General features: G+C 41.6%; 1 protein-coding gene across 2 annotated transcripts in view; it reads right to left on the bottom strand.

Moving 5' to 3' along the window:
• The window catches only part of roraa (RAR-related orphan receptor A, paralog a), a 210,819-nt gene that overhangs the window by 8,666 nt on the left and 176,714 nt on the right, over window positions 1–25,439 (bottom strand). For both annotated transcript variants that reach the window (XM_008412275.2, XM_008412276.2), the window contains 8 exons: window positions 8,648–8,733; window positions 7,030–7,171; window positions 4,827–5,222; window positions 4,014–4,135; window positions 3,770–3,902; window positions 2,115–2,222; window positions 1,035–1,145; window positions 49–161 (listed from right to left, as the gene is read on the bottom strand). In XM_008412275.2, coding sequence (XP_008410497.1) covers window positions 49–161; window positions 1,035–1,145; window positions 2,115–2,222; window positions 3,770–3,902; window positions 4,014–4,135; window positions 4,827–5,222; window positions 7,030–7,171; window positions 8,648–8,733 — 1,211 coding nt within the window. The remainder of the gene's footprint in view (window positions 1–48; window positions 162–1,034; window positions 1,146–2,114; window positions 2,223–3,769; window positions 3,903–4,013; window positions 4,136–4,826; window positions 5,223–7,029; window positions 7,172–8,647; window positions 8,734–25,439) is intronic.

Raw genomic sequence — 25,439 nt, 5'->3', positions numbered from 1 at the left:
AAAAGATTTGACTTCTCAGGATGAATGGCGTGATGTGTTGCGACTGACCTTTGTAAGAATGCCATCCTCTCTGTGGTTCTTCTGCAGAACATGTTGAAGGGCCAGTTGGATCTTCTGCTGGAGTTTTTCCACTTTCACCTTCTCCTGAAGCCAGGATCGGTCTGGAGGAATACATGTCACTGCTTCATTTATTAGCAAACTTCTTTGCATGTAAGCTAGCATAAAAGTGGTTGCGGTACGGTGTTTTGTAAAAAAATATACATAAAACCTGATTGCCATGTTACAATTATAAATCTTAATTTAAAAACAAATACATCCTGCATTTATTTTTAATTTTTTGACAATTACAAATCTGAAAAGTGTGGTGTGTAGTCGATTTAACCCAGTTAGATTTTTACTAACTGGGTTAGTAAAAATCTAACTGGCTGCAATATGCTGCTCTAAGAGTTTTGAATTATGTTTTTACCAGCTTTGTTGAAGTTTGTTACCCACTGCTCTGTGCAAAATAGCTCAAGTTGCTTTAGACTGAATGAAGAGCATTTCAGTAGCATTTTTCTAAGACCTGCCACAGATTCCCAACTGAATTTGGTTTTGGACTGTACCGTTCTAGCACATGAACCTGCTTCGATTAACTAGATGACTTTTCCTATATTGTTTTAACGCTTTAAAAACTTTTTCTGTGAACTTAATGTTGCTGTCAGACCTAAAATTTCCCTTACAATAAAGGATGATTCTATTCTATTTTACTCTTAAGGATCACACTTGACTTTATTTAAGGGTATCAGAGTAAGAGGGGCTGACTATGTATGCATGTGACTATTTTAGTTTCGTTTTCTTTTAAAATTTATGCAACTTTGCATCGGCCTATCGCATAATATCCTAATAAAATGCACATTAAAATGTAATCAAATGAAATAAGGTTCAAGGGGTATGACTACTTTTGCAAGGCAGTGTATATTGTTATGGTGAGTAGGTGAGTGTGACTGCTGCTCCCTCCCCTCTCCCCCCTGTTTGTTGCTGTGACTGACACCTACCAGCAGACATCAACACAAAAGCAGAGAACAGGGCGATCTCATCCTCAGACAGGTGCATAGAACACAAGTTTTTCCCAAACTCGAAGACGGAGCTGATCAAGTCGTCACAGCCTGCCACAGCAAAGGACATGGAGAGAGAGAGGGAGAGAGAGAAAATGAGAGAGAGAAAGAGAGAGAGAAGGAGAAGGGGTTTAGGATGGGGAAGACCAAAGAACAACATTCACTCTTGATCTTTATTGGGAGAGAGGCACACAGGGAGGGGAGAGGAAGGGGAGAGGATAAAAAAGAGCAGCGTGCTGACAGCACATGGGAGCGTCTTAAGCAGAACAGGCAATGCTTTCACTGAGTTTTGCCTCCCAGATGAGTCACTTTTGGCAGTTGGGCGGTGTTATGCAAGCTAAAATGAGGTCACTATTGAGGCTTTTAGTTAAATCAATTATTAGGGACGTACAGAGATAGGCACATGCCACCGCTGCTCTGAAAGCCCATCACTCTCCCGCCCTCCGCCGCCCGTCCCCTGCTATCTGTTAGAGGGACTTTCACTAATGCATAAACAGAGTGATAAACAAACACAAAGAAACAGGAATGTGCATCCTCAAAATCACTGTGGGATGCATTTACATTTTTTTCTGTCAAAAAGCTACCTTGAAACAAGAAAATCCATGTTGGAATATCACAGTAAAATATGACAGTCAAACATGACTGCTATTTGCTTTTTTTTTTGCCTGAGACGTTTCATGTCAGACTACCGGCAATAGTTTTGATAGCACTCTCCCCAAAGACGCCCCGTCTGGCTTTATTTATTCCAGAGTTACAGGAGCCATATGCAGCGGCGCCTCGGTAACATCTCTGTTGTACCATAAATAACCGCTGAAGAGACAGAAATGCCAGGTGAGGAAGGGATAAGGAGCTCAGTGTTTGCTTCCAGGCCTTCAGCGTTGAGAAAAAGAACAGCAGCCGACTCTAATTTTGGCTGTTACACCAAGGACAGGAAGAAGACACAGTAAAGAAACAATCTAGATACACAAACACAGCAAGCAGGCGCCCACGCCTGCCCGACTGTACACCCACTCCACTTACCTAATGACTTGAACACATCAGGTCCAGCGTATTTTCCATCGAAATAGACTGTGTTGTTTTGCGAGTCAAAGGCACGGCACATTCTGACAAACACAACTTCCAGAGAGCCTGCAGAGACAGACAGCAACAAGATGCTGAAGATTTTCTTCTTTTTTTTCTCTTCCCGTAACATCAGGCAGAGGTGCAAAACACACGATTATGCTTTGTGCTAATCTTCCGAAATACAAGGAAACAACCGCTTTGAAATGCGCCCGCTGGCAGATGAGAATAAAAACTGCCTCCGCAGATGAAAACATCATCGATAGAAGGCTATTCTATCCAGAGAGTCAAATTTGACGAAAATAGGTAGAGACACCACTCTTTCGTTCAGATACTTTTTTTTAAAGCTGCAAAGCTATTTATTAGATGGTGCAATCTGCACAACTTGACGGGAGAGAACACAGAGGAAAGAAGTACGCAACTATACTTCTTATTGACACAGCTGAAAAACAAAGTGTAAAAAGCCTTGAGTAAATGTATCTTGCATTGCTGCAACAGCCTTGCACACTGACAATTTCAGAAAATACATCTTAGTACATTTACACAGAGAGAAAAGCAAAAATAAAAATCACTGATGCTACACAATATCTCTAGTAGTTCTTTTGAAATACATGTAACCAAAACATTTTTATAGTTTTCAGAATGTCTAAGGTTTTCTCTTGAAGAATCCTTAAATTTGTGTTTTCTTGGGGTAACATGGAAACAGTGGCTAAGAACAGTGGCCCGCTTTTCTTATTAACTGTTCAAAACGGGAAAGAATAAAGAACACAACATTCAGGAAAAGGCTGATGTGTGTTTATCTTCATAAACCAGAAAGCACTGTCAAGACAACAGCTAGCTGCCTAAATGTATCTAAAGCTACACTCAAGGAAATAATGAAAAACTTTTATAACTAGAACTCAGACAACAAATCTGGAGGGGCAACCACGTTTTTTTAAAAAATCTTCAGAAAATTTTCACCAGAAACAATAACTACCCTACTGCATGGCTATTTCAGTTCAGAAAACTAAATCCTGTGAGGTAAGCTTGAGAAAAGAGAGCATAAGAGAGGACTCTGGAGGATGTAGGGAGACCAAGCAAAGAGAAATGGATTTCTCTCGGTTTGCTCCAACTTTGTGAGAAAGTTGGAGCAGTGCTGTCCTGTCAGCAGAAGGAGATTAAGAGGAATTTATTTTAAGGCTTTTTACTCGTCTTTTCCAGGGGTTCGAATAAGTGTGGATGGCACTGTGCAGCTGCATAAATACAGGGGACTTTATCAGAGCAGCTCGAAGAGACAGCCTACATTTCTGGGGGAAAAAAGCAGGCAAAAAAATAAAATAAAATAAAATAAATATCGGCAGCTAGACTGATGGGTTTTATCAGAACTCTGGAACGGATGACTTATCTAACGCAGCGTCCGCCTCTGCTGTGCATGCAGCGAACAGGGCGAACGGAGAAAGAGGCAGAGGCAGGCTGGGGTGGGGTTCTCCTGTCTGTGACACTGTCTGCGCGTGTGAAGAAGAGGAGCTTTGTGCAGTCAGGTCAGCTACACCCCCGTGACAACGGCGGAGCGGGGCTGGCGGAGGTGAGCCGAGGTGAGTTTGACGGCAGCAGGCCATGTTGACAGGCTGTCATACCTGCTTTCAGCAGCACTATCTGATCGTTCTGACACAGCTCCATGAAGCCGTCGATGCGCTTGGCAAACTCCACCACATACTGAATGGCCTCTGTTATTTTGATAGCACACAGCTGCCACATGACTTCCCGGGGCTGAGGAACGAGATAGGACAGAGAATGGGTTATCTGCCGTAAAACAATGGTTTTGATAATAGCCGCAGCTGCTACAGAAAAGCGCGGCACCGAGCCGGACGGACGCCTCACCTTGCTCTGGTAGCTCTCCACCTCTTCCTGAAGGAAAGCCTGCCAGGTCATCTGCTGCAGCTCCTCTCTCAGGTACTGACATGTCTCCATGTGTGACTTTGAGATGTTCTGGGCGAGGTGCTCTGGAAGACAATCATCATCATCATCATCATGACCAACCCAGACGATTTCAGCTAAGATCTGGGTGTTACACACAGACAGAGCTATGTGAAAGTGAAGACCTCACTGCTCACTGATGAGATATGCCACAGGAAAAGAAGATTTATTTACTGAGCTCTGATGAAGAACGAAGGATAGGAGGGGGGGTGAATACACGTGGGCTTTTTTTTTTTGGATGGGGGAAGGGGGGGAAGCTTGTTGACATTTCCTTATACTGCCTGCAGGAAGCTCACAGCTTAAGGTTGAGGCGAAGCCAATCTAGTTATGACACAAATGCATGGAAAAGGGAGGGGGAGGGGCGCCACGTTACTCACTGAAACAAAGGTCACATTTTTTTTTTTCTCAGAGAAATATCGAGTATAAGAATTTAAATGGTTTTGAAAACATCTGTTAAAAGGAGTTCCGAGGCACAAGGGAGCCTAAAAAAATGATTTCCCCAGACGCCTGCCCTGCTGGATCCCGATTGGCCCTAATTAATGGAAACTAATTACAAAAAAAAGAGGCTCTTTTAATGAGTGCTGGAGATGAGTCTCCAACCTCCTGCTATTTTAAGCAACCTTTGTGTCGTTTGCCCCACGGTTGAGTTGTTCTACCCCCCTCCTTCGTTTCACTGTCTCTCCTTTAACCTCCTCCTTCCTTTCGCCTGCTCCTTACCTAGTTCAGCCATGGAAACGGTGGGGGAGGTCTCGCCGTTGGTGAAGGAGCAGTAGGGAAAGAAGCCAGAGCCGGGGGCAAAGTCGCAGATGGGCTCCGGCTTGATGCCGTTGATGTCTAAGCCCGACTGGTCAGGGGACGGCTGGATGTCTAGGTAGAAGCTGCTGACCGCCGAGTCGGGCTTGCTGCCATCAGGAGTGTGGCCGTCCATGTAGCCGCTGAGGTCATCGTGTAGCTCCGTTAGGCCGTTGGCTGAGAGGCCGTAGCTGGGTGTGAGCGGCTCTGCCTCTCCGGGCTGCTGTTGGTGGTCTCGCTGCTGCTGCTGCAGCCGGTGCTTCTGGACCTCAGCGTACAGGCTATCTCGCTGCTTCTTTGACATGCGGCCAAACTTCACCGCTGGTGCAAAAAGGACAAAAAATATTTGAAAATCAAGTGAAAGTGGACTAAAATGCTAGACAAAAATAAACCACACAAATAAAATTTATTTGAGTAGAATTTTAAACACATCATTTGGAAAAATGTTTACTGATAGGCATTTATGAATCATTAAATAAGGTTAATTTTCTAACTCTACACATATATTTTGTTGTGGTAACTAAATCTAGAAAGCTGTAAAGATGCTCTAATAATCGCTTGGGCCAGAGATCAGAATCAGACCACTTTTCTTTGATCAGCAAGTCAAATATAAAAAAATAAAATGTTTCAATCCTGACGCCTCAGAACTAATAATGTTCAATAAAATATTGACATAAAACAATAAGTAAATCTCTATAGTTCAGGACAACTGGCTGATGTAATGGGGCACACTCTAAGTCAGGAGGCCACAATATGCATGTGTGTGTGTGTTTATGTGTTCACTATGTAGGTATCTATGCAAATAAATATATGCAGCGGGACAAGGAGGAAAGTAAGCATAAAGGCTAGCATAAGGTTCAGAGTCACCTTTTTTCAGTCAAAACACACACCTGTGCAAGTGTGTCTGCATGAGAGATGAACTGTACAAACAGTGCTCACTTACTTCTGTGTTCTTTCATATACATGACGATATATGTGCATGTGCATGGGTCAGGGTCTGCGAGTGTACAAGCGCATTGAAGATTTTCACTTCAAATCTGTGAAATCGTGCTTTAGTGAAAAACACATCACACGTCTGCTGTGTTCAAGCAGAGCCTCCTCAGCTCAGTCTAGTCTGGACCTGCCTGACAAAGAAAGACACAAACGCCCACCTAGGGGCTCCCAATTTTGCATCCCGGCTACAGCGGCAATAACAACACCCTCTAACAACTTCCTGTTTTATGAAAACAGGTTTCTATTAAGGCAACAGCTCTCCCACCACAGGCACATAATGGACATTATCAAGATATGTTCCCACATGCTCAAATCAAATCGATGATTTCTCTATGGACAGCTGGACAGCTAATGGCACCGCCTTGCAGTGTTTATCAACACTGCACTCCACACTTATTGATATCCCAAATAATGATGTGTCAAATCATTAAAACATAATTACACACTGAAAATCAAGAAAAAAAACTGATCTTACATCCATGCAAGTACATTTAGTTGGAGGGTGAAAAAACATGTTAGAAATATTTGTTATATTTTTTATAATTACTGTTGCCGTGTGCCTGAATGGTTCTAAAAAACAAAATTAAATGTACTCATTTTATTTATGCTTCACTTTTTTAAGATGATCAGGAGGAATATGCAACTTCCTGTTTACATGAGGTTTATACACGAAGTGGCACAGAGGTTCATATTTCTTAGAAAGAGGAATGAAAAGAGGACAGACCATTCAAGAAAGTCAGATGTATACTGATCTCAATACATCATCATACAGTTACTCACCTAAACCTTACCCTATCTAAAATCAGGGAAACTGTTAAAAATCTTCAAATAAATATAGCTGCAACGAGTTAGGATTGTAAAGGCGTAAAAAAACAAACTCTCATGGACAACTCCATCAGAGAACAGCCTCTTGAGGTTACAAAGATAAAATAAAAGGCTTAGAAACATATAGTTTATACTAGAGTTATAGTTTAGAAAACGACTCATTTGTAATTCACAACATCTGACCCCAATTTCGTCATGAGCAGATTTTACACAAACAGGTGCCTGAATGTGAGCCCTTCGTCTCTCGGTACCTCTGCCATCCGTTGCACCCACCTGTCGATTCCCCTCCCGTACAACAACAACAACTCACCATCTCGTGACATTCCCACTGCCAGGCACTTCTGCAGCCTGCAGTGCTGGCAGCGGTTGCGGCTGGTGCGGTCGATCAAGCAGTTTTTCTGACGGGGGCAGGAGTACGCTGCATTGCTCTGCTGACTCCTCCTGAAGAAGCCCTGCACAGGGAGAGGGGCACGGGAAAATACGCCTTAGGTTTGCGGAACGGGCCTGCGCGGCCGCAAACGCTCATTCTGGCACCTCAGAAGGGGGATCATTTTTATGTCTTCATTGTGCTCTAGCGCTGACAAGATTTATTGCAGTCTGGCGGGGATGTACTGTACTCCCAGTGGTGATATTTTCATTTTACTGCTTGCAAATTGAAATGCAACAAAAAAACTACTGCGGTGGTATTTTCCTGACTTCTTTGCTGGCATTTAAAGAGCGCTGTATATCCACCAGCGTGTACAACACGAGGGCGGCGTGTTTTGCGTAGCGCATGATAACAACGCCTGGCATTTCTCTTCAGTGGCGTTATTAGTGTTGATTAATGCAGCACAGGCATGTGCAAGGCTAAAGGATTGCAAACGCACACCAACTGGATTCCTCATCCTTTGACTTAATGAATTGATTCCAGCACATCATTAACATGCCCCACTCTACTGCTCCACACACATATGTCTTAATTAGCTGCTCATTGGCTGTTTAATTACAAGAAAACAGCTGACAGCTGCCAAGTTGCTTTATAATGGAAGCCATTATGGAAACAGAGTAAAACTGCCAGTGACAAGTAGCACTCCTTAATAATGCAATGATTTATGGTCCAAACTTTTGTACTCGCACGTACCATTAAAGGCCTTTCTGCCTGTGGACTAATTAGCAATCATTAAAGATAGATTTCAGCAGTTTATTCTTTAGCGTTTTATCCTTTCCAGGATCTCTGTGTGTGTGTGAGTGAGAGGGAGAGGGACAGGGAGAGAGGGGCGCTGGGAAGAAGAGCTGAAAGGAGCCTCTTTTGCCCCCCCCCCCTCCCAATCACGCACACACACACACACACACACACACACACCGGCGCAAACAGCAAAAGGTGGAGGCTGGCTGAGGAATGCTAATGATGTGCTTGGTGACGAGCACGAAGAGGGACAGGAATACACTCTGTGCACAAATTTTCCTTCGCCGTGAATGGCTGGTGTATTTGAAACAGTACAAAAGGTGGCTTCAATGGGGAGAAACACGCTGTAGCAAACAGCCAACAATCTGCTATAATTCAAAGCACTCTCCTTTTGATCATCCTATTTCAAGAAGAGCAGCAGAAGCGAAAAAGGAGAAGAAAAAAAAACAGCAAAAAAAAAAAAAGACATGTCCCTGGGAGGGAAAAGGCAGAGGAATGACTATGTCCTACTAATTGTGCCTTTCTGTGATGTCCTCAGTGGTGCTTGACCACTTTAATGATCATGCTCTGTGTGTTTACACACACCACGCTCCCTCTCCAAAACGCTGTAAAACTTCAGCAACATTTTAAGATGTTTTTTTTTCCCTTCTTCCAAACAAGCAACTTTCTTTACCTCCTCAGCCTTTCCTCCCCGTCTTTTCCCTCCCTCTTTCACATGCTTACAACCCATCCCACTAACAGGTTCACTCCTCTTGATGCTTACCTTACAGCCTTCGCATGTTATCACGCCGTAATGGATGCCTGATGATTTGTCTCCACAGATCTTGCAGGGAATTATTTCGATTTGAGCTGGGGAGAAGAAAAGAAAATGAAAGAAATAAATAAATAAGGGCAAAAAGAAATCAACATTTTGCTGTCACAAGCTGCTGTACAACCCTCTCACCATGGATCCATGTTGGTACATGAAAGAGCACTGTGCTTCTAAAAACATCTCATCCAGTGGCTTTTGAATCTTCACTTCCACACAGTATTAGCTGAATATTTAGAGCTGCAGTCGTGTGTGTGTGGGTGTGTGTGTGTGTGTGTATGTGTGTGTGAGCGTGTGCATTTGGTTTTTTAAGGGAAGGATCCAATTTTAAAGTGCTCAACAACAGCCTGTACAAACATGGCATCGATTTGTCGCGAAAACACAACTTACATCAAGAAAAGACCCGGCTGCCCACAAACCCTAATACCCCACAGAAGTGCAAATATAAACCTTGTGCAATGACAAAAGATCATTTAGCCACATGAGGAGGTCTATTCCCTGGTGGAAAACCCAACTTCATGCAGGCTCTTAAATTTCAAAACCATAACCCCCCCACCCCCCAGGGAGCAAATCTTGGGGGGGGGGGGGGGGGGGGGTTGCTCCCCCAAAAAGAATCATGTGGTTGCATGATTCTCTGCAACCATAAAGAATCATAACATGCCCGCGGTGCAAGATGAAGCAGAAACTGTGTGTATTTGTATGTGTTTGTGTGTGAGCGAGCTATACGAGAAAAAAAAAACAAAAAAAAAAACGCTTCAGTTTAAGTTTGGCAGCGCCGTTGTACTGTTGACAGGCCTGAGATGCAGGACAAAAGCCCAGAGAGGATGGGCCTCATCCATCGTCGGCCCTCGCTCCGGGAGCGAACCTGCAGCTCAACGGGCAGAACACACAGACACGACTCAGCTTTATCACCGCAGCAGCCGCCAGTACCACGCCGCTACCTTCCTCCGAGGTCCCCCCCCCCCACACACACCCTCGGATATCGCTATCTCGTTGCCCTCCTCAGTCGCGTCATTTCCATCAGTGCACTGCAGAGCCAGCTACCTGATCTGAATCGAGGAAAGATCCTCGTAGGATGCTCTCTGTCATGATGTAATGTTTTGGTTGCTTTTAACCACCGATGTAGACTGCCCATCAGGGCAGAAAGTGCTCTTGTACCCACTACATTTCTTGGAACTCCAAGTAAAAATTATTGAAATCACTAAGTTTACACATTATTCATAAAAAAAAAAAGATCAAGGCTTCAAAGATTTTCTAATTAGTAATATACAACTTCCCATTTCCCTGATATTTAAATATGATACCATACAGAGACCCATTCCTTTCAGCCTTTGGCCTCCAAGGCTGAAAGAAGACCCATGTTTATGTAGTGAGAGATAACTGTAGGATAACATGGCAGACTGGGGTCATCAAGTCTCCATAACAACCATTAGAGGGCATCTCACACCTGGTTGTTTGGGAGACATGCCAGGAAGAAAGCCTATTCCTGTCCTACTATCACAAACATAAACATGTACTTTGCTAAATTGTGTGCTTTAGTCAGAAGAGATCTACATTAATTCTTGCAGCTAATTAATTCACCAATTCTACAACTGAACCAATAGATTAATATGTTATATTTTTGACACAATGATGAGTTTTTTCAGCAAATGAATTCAGATATGCTGGGGATGATATTAAAAAGTTGCAGAAGAGCGGCTCTGGTGGACTGAGGCTGAAGAACCCTGATTACAGAGATTGTAAAAAGAGGAATGCTCTCTTTATGTATGGTCCAACACAATCAAAATTTCAAACAAAACAAACAAAAAATAATTTAATTACTTATTTATTTTTGGTCATAGCATATATAGGTATATACATAAATTAAAAGCTGCACTTTTCTAATATATCAGGATGAGATTATGATACTGCTTTGAAAAGGAGTCTTTTTGAATATTTGTATATATGTTTCTTTGAGTGCATCTTTAGGTTTTAGTTTTTTTAATACACCTGTTGGAGAACCTCAGTCGATCAACCAGTTTCTCCACAGCCCGAAAAAAAAAGAAAAAGATGTTTGGACTTTTTAGTACCTTACCCAAATTATTTGCTCAGTAGTTATTCACTAAATATATTCTTAAAACTTTTTTAAATTTTTTTTATTTAAATTGTTTTATTAGAGTAGAGCAGAAAACCAAAGATATTATGTAGCATAGTGCAATTTCGTTCCATTTTATTCTTTTACATTTTTGGATACATCTTTTTATATTTGTTTTAGCATCTTGCTTGCTTAGTTTGTGAACCACTTTGTTTAAAATGTATTGTTTTTTAAATGTCCTACACAAATACGACTGACATTGGCATTCTGTTCTACGGTGCTCGGATAAGTATCAGATCAATTCCCCCAAACAAGGCTTGATATATAATATACTTCTTAAAAGGAGGCGGCATATTTTCAGGGTGTTACATCAGCCTCTTCCCTCAAACCAGGCCCAACTGTCTGCTATAATGCCTCAGGTCTCGTCTAAAGACAAAAGACTTAAAATATCTCCTGCACACCTTAACAAGCAGCCTCTTTATTCCGGTTTGATCACATTAAAAGTACTTTTGTTGGAGTTCATCCAGAGATCCCTGCCCATTTAATCAGCTGCCTTGGAGCCTGCATTGTGTCATGTGGATAATGTCCTCGTCCCCGAGGCGTGCCCGGGAGAGCCCCTTAACACAGAGCCTTTAATCCACCAACCCGGGAGTTGCACTCTGTTCATTCAGGGGATCTCTCCTTGCACTGCTGGAGTCAACAAGACCAGCCATGTTTACTCGGAATTAGCCTAGATTTTAGGAAAATTAACAAAAAGGAGAGGTGGATCATGAACGATTAATACTCCTTCATACAACACCTCCTGCGATTTGAGGTTCTCCCATACAACAGAGGGCACTGCACCTCGTTGGCCCGGATTAGAGTGGAACCCAGGCAGGAGGCGGGCTCCGACAACCTCACAGAGAGGGTTAATTTATAATTAATATTTTCCTTACTGTGCGCCGTTGCTTGTTATTTCATTTAGGTCTATCTCTGTATGAGTGCACTCTATTGTTTGTTTTTGTGTTCTCACCGCATGAGCATTAGCTGTGCAGTGTGTTTCAACTCCTTTAGCATTTTCAGCCTCATTACTTACATAATTTGTTCTGACATGCACTCACAACAACTGAAGCGTGCTGTAATTATGACTAGCTGTGGTTATGTTGCTCCAAAAGGCCGCAGTGACAGTCTCTGGCCATTGGGTGGCAGTGCAGGGCCGTTTCTACGGCTGTCATGCCAAGTTAAGCCGAGCTTCCACCCACCCCGTTCACAACCCACATGCTTTTGGCTACGAGCTCCAGCCTCTGATAGCTCCAGGCTTAGGCTGCTGCCTGCGTCCCCCCACCCCCACAGCAGAGCTGCGAGATGCCTTCATCTCTCCTGAAGAAGCGGAGCTGGCTGGGCGCTCGGTCAGGCCTGACAGAGGCTGTGCCACATCAGGTGAAAGCAGCGAGAGTGCAGACACAGGGGTGCCAGGCCGGGGAGATTATATATCCACATGAGCGTAGTTTAGTTAAGCCCTATCTGCTGCAGGACGGGCCCAAGTGCATCCAGTCTCACCAGCTTATGCTCTTTCACTTTGCTCCCACACAAACCCATAGATGCTGGGTGTACTCGGCAGTAAAGGAAAAAAAAAGGGGGCTCATCTATGGATCAGCTGATGCAAACTTCTAGTCTAATAATAATAAAAATAATGTCTTTCCGTATACTTATTGCTTTCTTTGGTTAGGAGGTGAGAACTTAAACAACAAAAAACAAACAAATAACATTCATGCATCCCAAAATGGTAGTTAATATCTATTGACCTAAAATGAGGAGTTAGCCGTCCCCCGGTGTGAATCAAGCAGCTGCTGGCTCACTTGAGCTTGACCGCTGCAGTGCCGCTGATCCCATTCACCGTGCCCGCCCGCCTGCCTGCCTGCCTCTCTACCCGTCGCCCTCCCTGCCAGCCGCTCTGTTTACAACATCAAAGCCAGGCACAGTAACACAAGCGGCCATGCTACAGCCCATCCCAGCAGCACTGCCGCTCCTCGCAGTGCGGAGAAGTGCCCTCTCTGCATGCAGGCCACTTCAAAGACACCTGATGAGATGCCAAGATTGTGTTGAATCCCAACCGCAGCACAATAACGCCCGAGACATTGCTGTGAGGGCCGGGGAAGCAACCTAACCCAAGCATCCTTGCAGAGTGGCATGGGTGTTGAGAATAAAGAGCGCTGCAGAGAGAGAAGACGGTCATGCAGAATGTTAAGGCTTGTTCTTTGTCTGTGGCTGAGCGGCTCAAGGACACTGACTCACATCACTAGCAGGCCGTCCGAGGGGATGACGTGTCACTCAGTGCACATGTACAAAAGGGCCAGTGAGGCCATTGCATGTTCACCCAGTGCCCTTCGCTGTCTTTTTTCACAGCCTTTAGACTGAGCCAGTCTGAGAACAGTACAGTGCACCATAAAAGACCAGGACAGTCAAACAAATACATATTAAGTCTGCCACCTGTCAATTTCCTATTTTCACATCCCTGAATTATGAGCAGATTAGACACTCACAAGGTTCATTTACTTTTGATCAATAAATGCTGCACACCACTGCAATCTTCAGTGTGGACACAGTTTCTCTGGGAAGAAAAGTGCAGGTTGGTTGTGTCTAAGTGATTGGCTAAACACTTAGACACAACAAGACGTATCCAAGAGGTAGCTTGGAAGCAGCTACCTCTTCTAAGTCAGTGATGTTTTTACATGGGTGGTAGCTCAGCAGTGCACGCCTCCGGATCAAGCAGTTCCCCTCCAAAACAGTTGGTGGCAGCAGTGATACGCTTAGACAGCATGTATTTTAAAAAAAACAAAACAAAACAAAAAAATCTATATATATATGCATATATTTATTCGCTTCAAGTAAGATGATATTCAAAAGAAAATCAGATTTTAGACGACTGTCAAGACATGGCTGAATTCATTCAGACTGTGAGAAAGAGAGCCATTTTTTAATTGCATGACGGAAAATCTGAAAAAAGTAAAACTCAGTATCAGATTTAGAGTGAGGATGTATAATCTCTAAAAAAAAAAACACATCCACAGACACTTGTGTTTCAGTAATGTCAGCCATGCTGAAATGTAAGTGTAGAATACTTTAAAATGTTCACTCACAAATCTCCAAATGTTCACTAATAAAATGTCCACTTAATAAATATTGCCTTTGTTTTGAAAATTTTGTAAAAGCACAAATGATTCATTATAATCTGTTTGAAACCCCGCAGGACCCTTACACAAAGACATGTTGCCATTTACCCGTACTGCTGGTACTGAAGACCATGCCATGCCATATATTTGCAGCATGGATTTAAGATGCATTTTGAAATGTATGAAATCTTAGAAAATACAGAACTAGAAATGCATAAATACCACAATAAATGAACTGGAATATTTTTTTTTACACCGATTATATTGTTTTAAACCAGATCTGTAATCTGTCAAATTGTCATCTCTATTTTTTCAGAATGCTTTTCTAAAATTCTGTCACTTTGCTCTCATCAGTTGAATGAATCATTACATGAATATACTTTGGGTAATGCATTGAGCTCTGCTGATAAAAGGTAAAAGTAACAATCTTGCAGCCTGCTACAAACAGAGCGAAATTTGTAGTCTAAATCTCCTTGCAGTTCCCAATGAACCACTGGAAAACTGACATAACGCTGAAGGATTAAGATTATCCCCCCCTACATTACAGGCCCATTGCCCAGGCCACCGTCATAATGCCGAGAGCTTAACCCATTACTCGATTGGACCATTAAATCACTTTCTCATGGCCTTGTGATTCACAGTAGATGTGCACCACAAAGTCTAAAATCAAGGCTTCAAGTGCAGATGTGTTTATACAGAGCAGATTTTTCCCACTGGTGCATTTACATACATCATTGGGAAAGAAAGCATGTGAAACAGTTTGAGAAAACACATTGCTCTCGCGTCTGTATGTGAAGTGTGCATGTGCGTGGGTGCGTGCGCGCGTGTGTGTATGTGTGTGTTTTGGCCACATTGCGCTGACAAGCTGTCAATGACAGAGTGACGCAAGCCAGTGCGCTCATGTCAGATATTATGTAAGGTGGACAGGGCATGACATTATGAGCAGATTAACAATTCTTCCATCATTGGACAAGCGGTGATTATAGATGTTTTTTGCTCTAAAATAGCTTAAAATTACCACAGCATTTCTGATGCTGTGATATTTTCTTTTAGGAAAAAAAAAAAAAAACGCCTTTAAATAATGGTCCACAACGAGCGAGGCTGTACAATGCACCTCCATCATTATGTGCATCTATTTATTTTTTCCACCCATTTGACAGTGTAGATCATCTGTCGGTTAATAAAGAGAACCTCCTCTAAACAGATACCCATAAGAGTCAGATCGAGCTGTAGAGAGGCGACAGCCTAACAAGAGATGGAATCAGATCTCTGCCTCTCTTATCTGCCAGGGCTCTGCTGTCATATGAAGTCGCACAACACAATACTTTTTCTTTTTTTTATCCCATTTATACCACAGAAGAAAAGGTTATTTGAATGTCACCAGCAAAACAGAGTCACGGTGTGAAATGCATCCTGTACAAATGCAGTGGTGTTTTTTTTTTGTTTTGTTTTGTGGAAGGTGGGGCTGAAGGCTTGCTGGGTATTTTAGCTTAGATCTGTTCTAATGGCAGCGACTGGCTTGTGAGAGCACAGGAAGCTCACAGCGAGGTGCTGCTACTAGAATATACCTCCAGAACAAAAACCTCAGTATCGCAGCTTTTAACAGCTATCCTGAAGTCATCAAAAAAAAAAAACACTCAAAGGGGATTACAGAAAGCAAAGACATAATTGACACATTTTGATGTCTCCAAGCTGAGTCTGGCTAATTCCCCATCAAATCATTCAGCTGTCTAAGCTGTGATCCTTTTTCACCAGAGACCAGCTACAGTTTTCAGAAAATGGGCTTTTAAAGTCCCCCCACCCCATTATTCCTTTCATAGCAGTGCAGCGACTTTGCTGGAGCTCAGGTCTGGACCACTGCCCTGGGCTGCTTTTGGGATGAACTCATGCGTGCTTTGGTGTGTTTGTTTGTGTGTGAGGCCTATTAATATTTCAACACTGCCCAACTCCAGATGCCTGTACAACAGAGCAGTGCTTTTCTCTTCATGTCTCCAATTGTATTTACTTGACTGTTTTATTGAGGAGGATTCTGACACCCTTTATGAAGTCGAGCAGGAGAGCGCGAACGCATATTCCCTACCTGTAAGCTCAAGACGTCTCTCTTTACGTCTTCTTCTCTACCACTGTGAAGACAATTTGGGCACTAATTTATGTGTTGTTTTGGCAAAGATTGACGAGCTTCCTGGCTGGGAGTCTGCTTTGCTGCACTCTGGGGGAAACGACAAAAGCTCGAGTATACGGAACAGACGAGCACCATGAAGGGGAGCATGTGTGCGGTGCTTCACCACCTGAGCTGGAATCTTTCCCCATCACTCTTTACCTTCCTTCCCCAGTTTGGATCCTTCCCCCCAGCCTGTCCTCGACAATGACAAGTGAAGCTTTGCCCAGCTGATTGGGCCCATAGCGCATAGAAAGGCTCACAGGGTTTCTTCTGGTCCCAAGATTTAATCACAAAAAGTATTTTAAGGCTTTCATTTTATTTATTTATTTTTTTTATTACAATTTTCCTTAAAGGATTCAAATGTGTTTTAAACATTTTGCATGGGAGTGGACTATGCTTTCTGTACCTGTTTGAGATGCACCGAAACTCAAAATCACTGAGGCTGAAATCACACTGGGCCGATTGATTGACTGCTGCAGGCGCTGCTGGTTGAATTCTAAGAGTCAGGTGAAGATTGTGCAACATTGTTTTTTTTGTTTTTTTGTTTTTTTTTAGCTTTGGCCAATTGAACAAAGAGGTCGATGGTTAAAGACTCCATTGTGGTACAGAACCTTTGTTAAGCACTCCCCAACTCTCTCTGCAGGGAGAGTTGCCTTGTACACTCCTTTGGAAAAAAAAACACATGAATATATAAATAATGAATCCTTCAAAACATCCAGAGCAATTACACGCAGAAACCTTTACATAACAACAAAGAGCCTTGTTCGAGTGCACCAGGGAATTTGCTACTGCCACACTGTACAACTTCCTTTCTCCTATAATTGCTGTATTAGTATGCATTTCTGTAACTCAGCCTGGATTCTGCTGTGGGTTTGTGAATATGAGATTTCTACTGTTTTGCTCACTTAAATTAAACCCTACATCAGTAAAACCTGCTTGCATGGTCTTTTCTGGAAATGTTTACAAGTCATTTTTTTCCCCAAAGTCCAAGTAAAATCTCAAGTCTCTAAAGACCAAAATAAGTAGCTCACCTCGGATTCATGTCTTCTCGTAAAGCACAGACTAGTCTAAGTATCCTTATGCCCAATTCAACACATTAACTTTTAACATTTATCTTTATTGGTTCCAGAATGTTGAAGTCAACGTGCAAAGTGTTATTAGTTTCCACAATAATAACAGATGTTAAGATAATCGTTAAATATAAATATAATTTAAGCACAGTGCAAATAGGATCACTTTTTCCATTTCCCAGGATGTGCTATATTTTTTATTTTTATTTTAATGACATGAGCTGAACAGCAATAGTTTATAGGTTGAGGGTTACATTTATGTTATTTTTAAATAACACAAAATAGGTATTTAGTGGATAGTTCAGTTTGAGAAACATGGATGCAGTCACAATTATAAGCTACAGCTAACTAGAACATGCTGTTTGGAACCACTAAAAGCCCACGTTTCACTACGGTTTCTGTTTAATAAATTAAACAATGTGATCAACTGCCTTATGAGCATTGGTCTGCAGACAGCTAAAAACTTTAATATACCTCTCCACAAATAGATAATGCCAACACGTACCGACCAACATGCCAATATTCACACTATTTTTGGCCCCATTTGAAACACAAGGACATACTTAGAAATATACAGCTTTTACTACATCCTCACAGAGGGGCGAGTATGCAGCGGATTTGACGTCACCTAAAAAAACACACTGGAAAAAAGTTATTTCTCAAGAAAAGACAATGCAGTTTTGTGTCCTTTTGGTTCAGAACAGAAGTTATCAAAATAGGGAAAACAGCACACCTGTATTCACTACGTTTTCTAAAAAAGAGTTTTTTTCTTCAGTTTATTATCTAATACAGAATTAGTGTATCTAATCTGCTGTATGTTTGGCCAACCCTTTTTCAATGTCCCCATCTACATCTGCTGCGCAATCACAAAAACACAGGATGGATGTTCACAATGCACATCTGCATAGTCAAAAAGAAAGTAGACCAGCCAGGTTGGTATGACTTAGGCCCAACTGTAAACGCTTGGAAGCATCAAAGAAAAACAGATGAACTTGGAAGTTGTTCTTAACTTCTTGTACTGACAGATACTGTTGAGAGAAACCATTTACATTGTGCGTAACAATACATTATATACTTCGGTAGCTCAAAGGGAGCAAAAAGTAATCATCTTCTGATCTATACTTGCCAGCCTACTTTCACCCCTGATTACACGAGAGAAAGATTCTTAACAAGACTCAATTCCCACAGAAAGAGTCAGAGTCAAATCTCAAGTCTTTAGAGCACAAGTCCAAGTGGAGTCTATAGTTTGTTTTAGCAAATGAAGAAGAAGTCAACTCAGTCTCCGCAGATAATAGAGAAAATAGAAGAGAAGAGGGAAGAGACGAGAGTTCCGAGGCACACTGCTGCTCAGGGTCAGTGGGTCAAAGGCACACAGCCAGAACACACATGCAGAGCAGGCTGAATATTTCAGCTGACAGTAATTGTCCCTCTGTGGTCTCCTTAGGAAAACATGTTTCCAGACAATGCGGACTGGCTGCACGAGCCAGATAGTAATCATGATCTTGATTCGCTTCGTCGAAGAGAGAAGAGGCTGCAAAAGACAGTAACGGCACGAGCCAGTGTTCTATAAGAGCTGGAGAAGGTAAAGGAGCTCCAAATAGAAATCCAACACAGAATTGTAATAATTTAAAAGATCTACCAAAAACTAAGCAAGAATCTTAATTTTATGTAAAAAAAAAAAGAAACATTTTCTTTTATAACTTGCTGTAACATAAATTTATTATGTGCTTTGTTTATGTTTATGTGAAGATGTGAAGAAAAAAGTCCAATTATAAGTTATAATAATTATAATTATAAAAAGTCTGCTCTGACTATACTACCAATTTTATCAGCTACAGGTCCTGTGTACAGACTACGACAAAACACAAATATGTCTTATTGGGAACAAGATTTTAAAAAAATTGCTTGTGTTGTCATTTTCCTAAAAAGTCAAAAATGTGAATCTGCCACCCCTCAAAAAACAGACAAAAAGCCTTATGCACAGTACAAATCTTGTCTGCAAATCTTGTCTTTTTTCCAGACTCTTATTTAAAAGTTTTTTGTTTTTTTTAACACTGGAGCTGACGAGCACCGAGGGTGCCATTCACCTTGAAGGTCTTGGGTTTTCATCAGCTGAAAAAGAGCAGGCAAGGACAAGGAAGATGAATGACATCAATGGCCAGCCGATACTTCCAGGGACTTGTGATTGAGACAAATGAGCCTTGTTACATTAGCTGTGATACTGAATCCTGCTGCTCAAAGATCCAGAGCTTGATAGAGCTGAAACTAGAGGCACCCAACCTTTCTACAGATCACTGGTGTCACTGGGCCTCAGAAGAAGAGCACTGTCAAAGCACCTGCTTCACTACACTTTTGTCTCTTTTCTCTTTGCGCATTTGCATTTTGTTTTATGTGCATTCAAGAACTTTCTTGTTAGATTTGGGGAAAAGTCACGATTCTAGGATGCATTCCATTGCAAACATTAGCAATATTTACTGGGGTTTGTGTTATCATCCAATTATTATCAAGATGAACAGCTCAATATATCATGATATTGATCTTAGGTCATATCACCAAGCCCTAATTCATCCATTCATGCACACATTCACACAATTAAGGAAGCTATAAAAACGCAAGGTTTCAGTGTTCAGAGAAAAAAAAAAAAAAAACCGGTCATTAAACAAAATATTAATGCAGATGGTTTGTGTAATACCAGACATTACAAACTAATTGCAGAAAACTGAAAAAAAGAAACTCATATTGGGATCCAGCATAAATGTTTTAATCATAAATTTATGTCTGCAATGGGAAATAAATGACAAATCTGACTGGAAAAGCAATTAACTGAGAACTTTATATTGTTCTTTGCTTGAGTAGGAAAATGAACAAAACAATGGCAACTCTCTTTGGGTTGTGGGAAATAGAGAGACCTTGCAGCTGTGGTGAAAGATTGTTTTTGAAACTTGGATCAAAATATCTGACTTCTAAAGTGAAACTACAGAACCCTGGTGTAGTTTTGCATAGAAACATCATAGCACTCCATCGTCTTCATTTCGCATGCCTGCTGTTTTACATAAGGCAGTAATAAAGCTGTTTAAATCAGTGTCCAAACTCAATGTGCTGATGGGTAAAATTGTATGCAAGTTCCACGTCAAGAGCAGCTGACGTGGAACACACTGCTGTATGTAATGCACACCAGCGAGTGAACTTAGAAGGAATTATACTCTATATTGACTGAAAATAATTAGGTATAATGAGAGTGCCTGAGTACAACCTGCTTTACACCCTTGCTTATTGAATAGCCATTATGTGTGTTTTGTACACTTAAGAGGCCATTGATTGCTGTGGTGGGTCACTCATATAGTGGCAGAAATGAAAGGAGTTTTCATCATACAGCTTGTTCATTTAAAGTGGATTTTTTTCCATGACAGGTTAGTTTTGATATGCAATGTGATTGCAATAAAGTTATTGCCACGTGAGATATTTACTGGTGAGAAAATCTGAAAATGATGTAAAAAATAAAACTGAGGCTTTGGATTTAAATGTTTGGTGATTTAGCACAGTGAGTACACCAACCACTTTAACTGTAATCTTGTACAGAATTAAGACCCATTTGATTGGCTTTAAATAAATTCTAAAACCTCTACAATGCAAAAACTTCTTACGATTCCATGACATTTTCAAATATGCTATATTATATGAATATATATATATCCTCAAATTTTAATCAAGCAAAATGTTGCAAAGTTAGAATTTGCAAGTTTCTTAGTACATTCAGAAATCTGGCTTTTACATAGAAAGCTTCAAAATTTACAAATATCTTATTAGTTACAGCTACAAAGCAGCTCCGCTGTCATTCTCCGGTTGTACCAGACCGTGTAAAAGGCATTCCTAGACGACAGTGGTGCACATGGAGTATCTACTGCCACGCAGAGTTCACAGGAAGCTTACAGCATGTGAGACACATTCCCCTGCACTGCTGTTTTCATAGTCCTACAAACACTGGCCTGGTTTTGTTTAACATGGCAGGATTAAGCGGCCATGCGCAAAGCGCGCTTCCTCTATTCACGCACAGCATCTTCTACCCGCTTGGTGAATCAGGTTCCCTGACTGCAGGTGAACACACAATGGTGATCTAATCTGAGGCAAATAGACAAGTGCCAAGATTAATCATTGCATAAACACATCCCAAAAGCTCCGGAATAACAATCATCTCTTAAGCCTCAGTCATGCAAAGGCTCAGGCATTAAGTCAGCTGACAACCACTATCCCCCTTCTCTCATACTGGCTTTGCTTTGTAGGTTTATTACAGACAGGACGGTGTCAACACTTTGTATGGTACAAGGGAGCTTCTAAGTCAAATGAGAGGAGTAGTCCACTGTTCTTGGGTGGATCACTTCTTCAACCTCGTGACCAGAACCAACCAGTTTTAAGTTTAACAACTGGCTCAGTAACCAGCCAGGAAAAAGTTAAAAACACTTACTTTTGATTAGGAAACACACCGTGCAAAAGTGCTACAAGACATTATTGCCAAAGGAAAACTAAAGGAGACTCAAAGTGACATAGCTTTAGTGTAAGTGAGAATGTTGGTAGGCTTTGGGAAAATTCTGAATTAAGGTGAGGATTTCCATTTTCTAGGGCAAACAGGAGCCTTCAATAGAGTGTTACTAGTCATTGCTAATTACTAAAGCCAAGGTATAAATGTCAGTTTGTTTTTGGTTTAAAATAACAGTAAAACCCTTACCTCCATCATCCATCCATCCATTCATGGTCTATACCCACTTATTCTTGCAGGGTCACTGGGTGACATGTGCCTTTCTTCAGCAGTCACTGTGTGAAAGGAGGGCTACAAACTGGACAGCTCATCAGTCCATCGCAGGGCAACACAGAGACACACAGGTCAAATAAACGCGCACACACACACACCTAACACCTAACTCCAAATGACAATTTAGAGACACCAATTAACCAAACAGTCATGTTGTGGGAGGACGCCAGAGTACCTGGAGAGAACCCACACAGAACATGCAAACTGCATCCAGAAAGACCCCATGACAGGATTCAAACCCAGGACCTCTTGCTGAAAGGCAACAGTGCTACCAACTGTGCCATTTTGCAGCTCTTAACTCTACCAATTACCAATAATTAATGACTGCTTACAGCAGGACACCCAGAAAAGAATATCTAGAATGCTTTTATTATGTTCTTTTATTGCAGCTTATAAAGAGAATGAATCAACCAAAACTAGTATCGGCAGGTTAAAGCTTTCCAAAACACAGGAATCAACCACAAAGTTCTTATTGGTCTTATCGCTACACTGAGGACATAGTTATAGAAACATACCTGCTCATTAAAACTATATTAGCAACAGTGAGGACCACCCTCTCATTCCTGTCTAACCAGGTCTGCTGCTTTAACACAAGCTTATTTTTTGATGAGAAGCGATCTACTGAAGACCCTGAAAAATTGAGAATGAAAAAGGACAGTGGGGAGAGTGAGAGATGCAGTCCACTGGTCCAGGGGTAAGAGAGCGTGGGATGTCCAGCTGAAGTGGGAGGCCCCTCTCCAGGAGGTTGCTCCACAGCATGAAGGCAGAGGCAGCGCTATGCCTAATGAAGGGCGAAGTGGATCCCCCCCCATGGGACCCCCTCAGGCATACTCATTAGGAGATGAAATAGCGTTTCCCGCGGCAGAGCAAGTGTCTGCCTTCGCTCGGACATATTTAATTTAGGGCCATATGAACAGCAGGCCACATCGGCCAGTTTCAGATTGGCCTTTGCCAAGTCCAAAAAAAAAAAATCAACATCATTCACAAACCAGAGCCTGATTAAATGGTTTGCACAGAATTGAATTATGGGTATTTTTGTAGTTTGGGTTTGATACCATGACATTCAGATTATCATAGGTCAAGTGTAGTGATACTTCCAGCTATTGGTAAAAAAAAAAAAAATTTTATACAAAAGATGTTATATTGAAAATGTGTGCCCTATCAAAACTTTCAATCCCTTCAATGTGTTGCATTATGTTGCATGTTTTCGGCTGCAGGCAAAAATAATAGATTCATTTAGCCAGTGGTGGTTTGTGGAAAGGAACCAAGGATTATGGTAATGCGGCACTGAATGCTGCAAGCAAAATACAGTGGAAAAAGAAACTACTGCAGCAAGAGGCACTGTAGAAATATCTGAGAGGTTAATTTATATGATTGCAGAAATCAGGCATTCACAAATAAACTGAGAATTCAAACTGCGCTAGGTATAATTTTAGGAAGAAAGACAATTTCTTCTGCTCTGAGAAAGAAAGCTTTTATAGGGTATCAATTCACTGTAATTCAAATACTGTACATGTCACTGCTTATCCTGGTTTCTGATGAATCTTCACATTTATTAAGGTTGTCTTCGTGCCTTGTTAGATATGTATAACCAATCTCCTGTAATTAGCAGCTGCTAACCTTTGGGGTGCTAATCCCCCATGAACTGTGGATTTTGTACATCAAAGCCCACACACCCCCTTATAGCTGGTGCTTGAAATTACACTCTATTTGAAACCTGCAATTATTTGTACAGCATGGATGCAAACAGCCTCCTCTTTTATGTCTCCAAGAATCCCGTGGGTTTGCAGTAAAGAATCCTTAATCCACTCCAGTGGAAATCCAAATATAGAGTTAACACGAGCTCTCGAAAATTTAGACCCACAGCCGGATTGCCTGTGATGCAAGCACAATGGAGAAACCTCTCACTTCTATTTATCTCATAGCTAAAATGTCATCTCTTTAGTAGATTAGGTGCACTATGTAAACAATTTATAAAAAAACAAAAAAAAAAAAACTTTTATCCAAAATTTTGGTTCGGGAGTGAGGGAATGTTAGGTTGGTATTGCATGGTAATTAGTCAGGCTGTGTCCTCCAGTAGCAGGCTTACAGTCTGCTGCTAAACAGATGTGCAATTCATAGTTTTAAAAACACAGTAACAGTCAGAGTGATGGCTGGTATTTTTCGCAGCAGGAAATAAAAAACACCTAAACTGATCTTTCGTTTTAGTGAGAAAAAATGTCTGAAGTCTTCTTTCAGCACGATGATCGGTGGTGCACAGCAATATGTGAGGGAGGGGAAAACTGTGGTCTCTCTAGCATTTTCTGTGGCATTTTATTGAGGGGGCTTCAACAGCAAGAAAGGCATGGCAAGGAATACAGTGATTTTAAAACCATCGCTTATTAAAAACCTTGATGTAGCCTGAAACCAATGCCACCCTAGGCTTACTACAAAGCCTGGATTTTGTTGTAATCCTGCACTGTTTAAAACAACAGCTGAATGTTAGTGAGTTGTATTGCACACTGTTTAATGTAATCAAATACCACAATAAAGGATGTTTAGTCTGTTGCAAGTTTTCCTCCTGCCCATTCGTAGCTGCAGTAAATATATTGTGCAAGGAGGGAGAGAAAGATTACAGAGATGCAAAATAACCAAAACAGATTCACACCTCATAGACAAGACCATATCTACACACACACACACACGCACACGCACTCACACGAACGCTCACGCACATACCCAAACACAATGCTGATGTTTATGCAGGGAAGCTGCCTAAAGCATTTACTTCCTTTAATGAGAGACAGGAGTCTCATGTATCAGCGATGCACGGCAGGGGAACAGTTGGGTTGGCTTTATTTCCATCAATCCAAGGCATTTATCCCTGTATCACATCAATACCTGTCAGTTGCGCGGGATGAGATAAACCTTGTCGAGCTGACTGAGTCGGGGCCACGCAGTTCTTGGTAAACGCGTGCACTTTAAAACTCCAGGTGGGCGTGATAATACACCGCGATAAATCAAGTAGGCTTCAAACACATGAAGGTACAAGAAAGTTCCTTGTGAGACAAGATGACACGAGGATCATCTTTCCAGCATTTACTCAAGTAAGTGATTAAAAATCCATGAATAAACAATGATCCTGTTCAGTATTTAGAAGAAACGATACACCTCGGCTGTCATCTAATCCCCTTCGAAATCTCTTTACTTACCTTATTGTAACGGGGATCCCACTTCTCTTTACTGCCTTAGATGGGAAACTGAGATCTCATCTTGTGACACCTCACAAAATAAAACATGCACTTGTTGCAAAGTGCTATAGAGTGACATGGAAAACTTAAAATGCAAGTAGCTCAATGTTTTTTGTTAACCAATGCACATGCTCCAGCTTATTGCAAAGCGTGTGCTAATCTGAGTTTATCTGTGAAAACAGATATAACACAGTGAGAAATCTTCAGCAGCCTATGAAATAAGATTTATCATGTGATAAAAAAAACACACACA

Source organism: Poecilia reticulata, linkage group LG6, assembly GCF_000633615.1.
Source record: "Poecilia reticulata strain Guanapo linkage group LG6, Guppy_female_1.0+MT, whole genome shotgun sequence".
In the NCBI taxonomy this organism is placed as follows: domain Eukaryota; kingdom Metazoa; phylum Chordata; class Actinopteri; order Cyprinodontiformes; family Poeciliidae; genus Poecilia; species Poecilia reticulata.
This window is presented reverse-complemented; position numbering and strand designations above follow the sequence as displayed.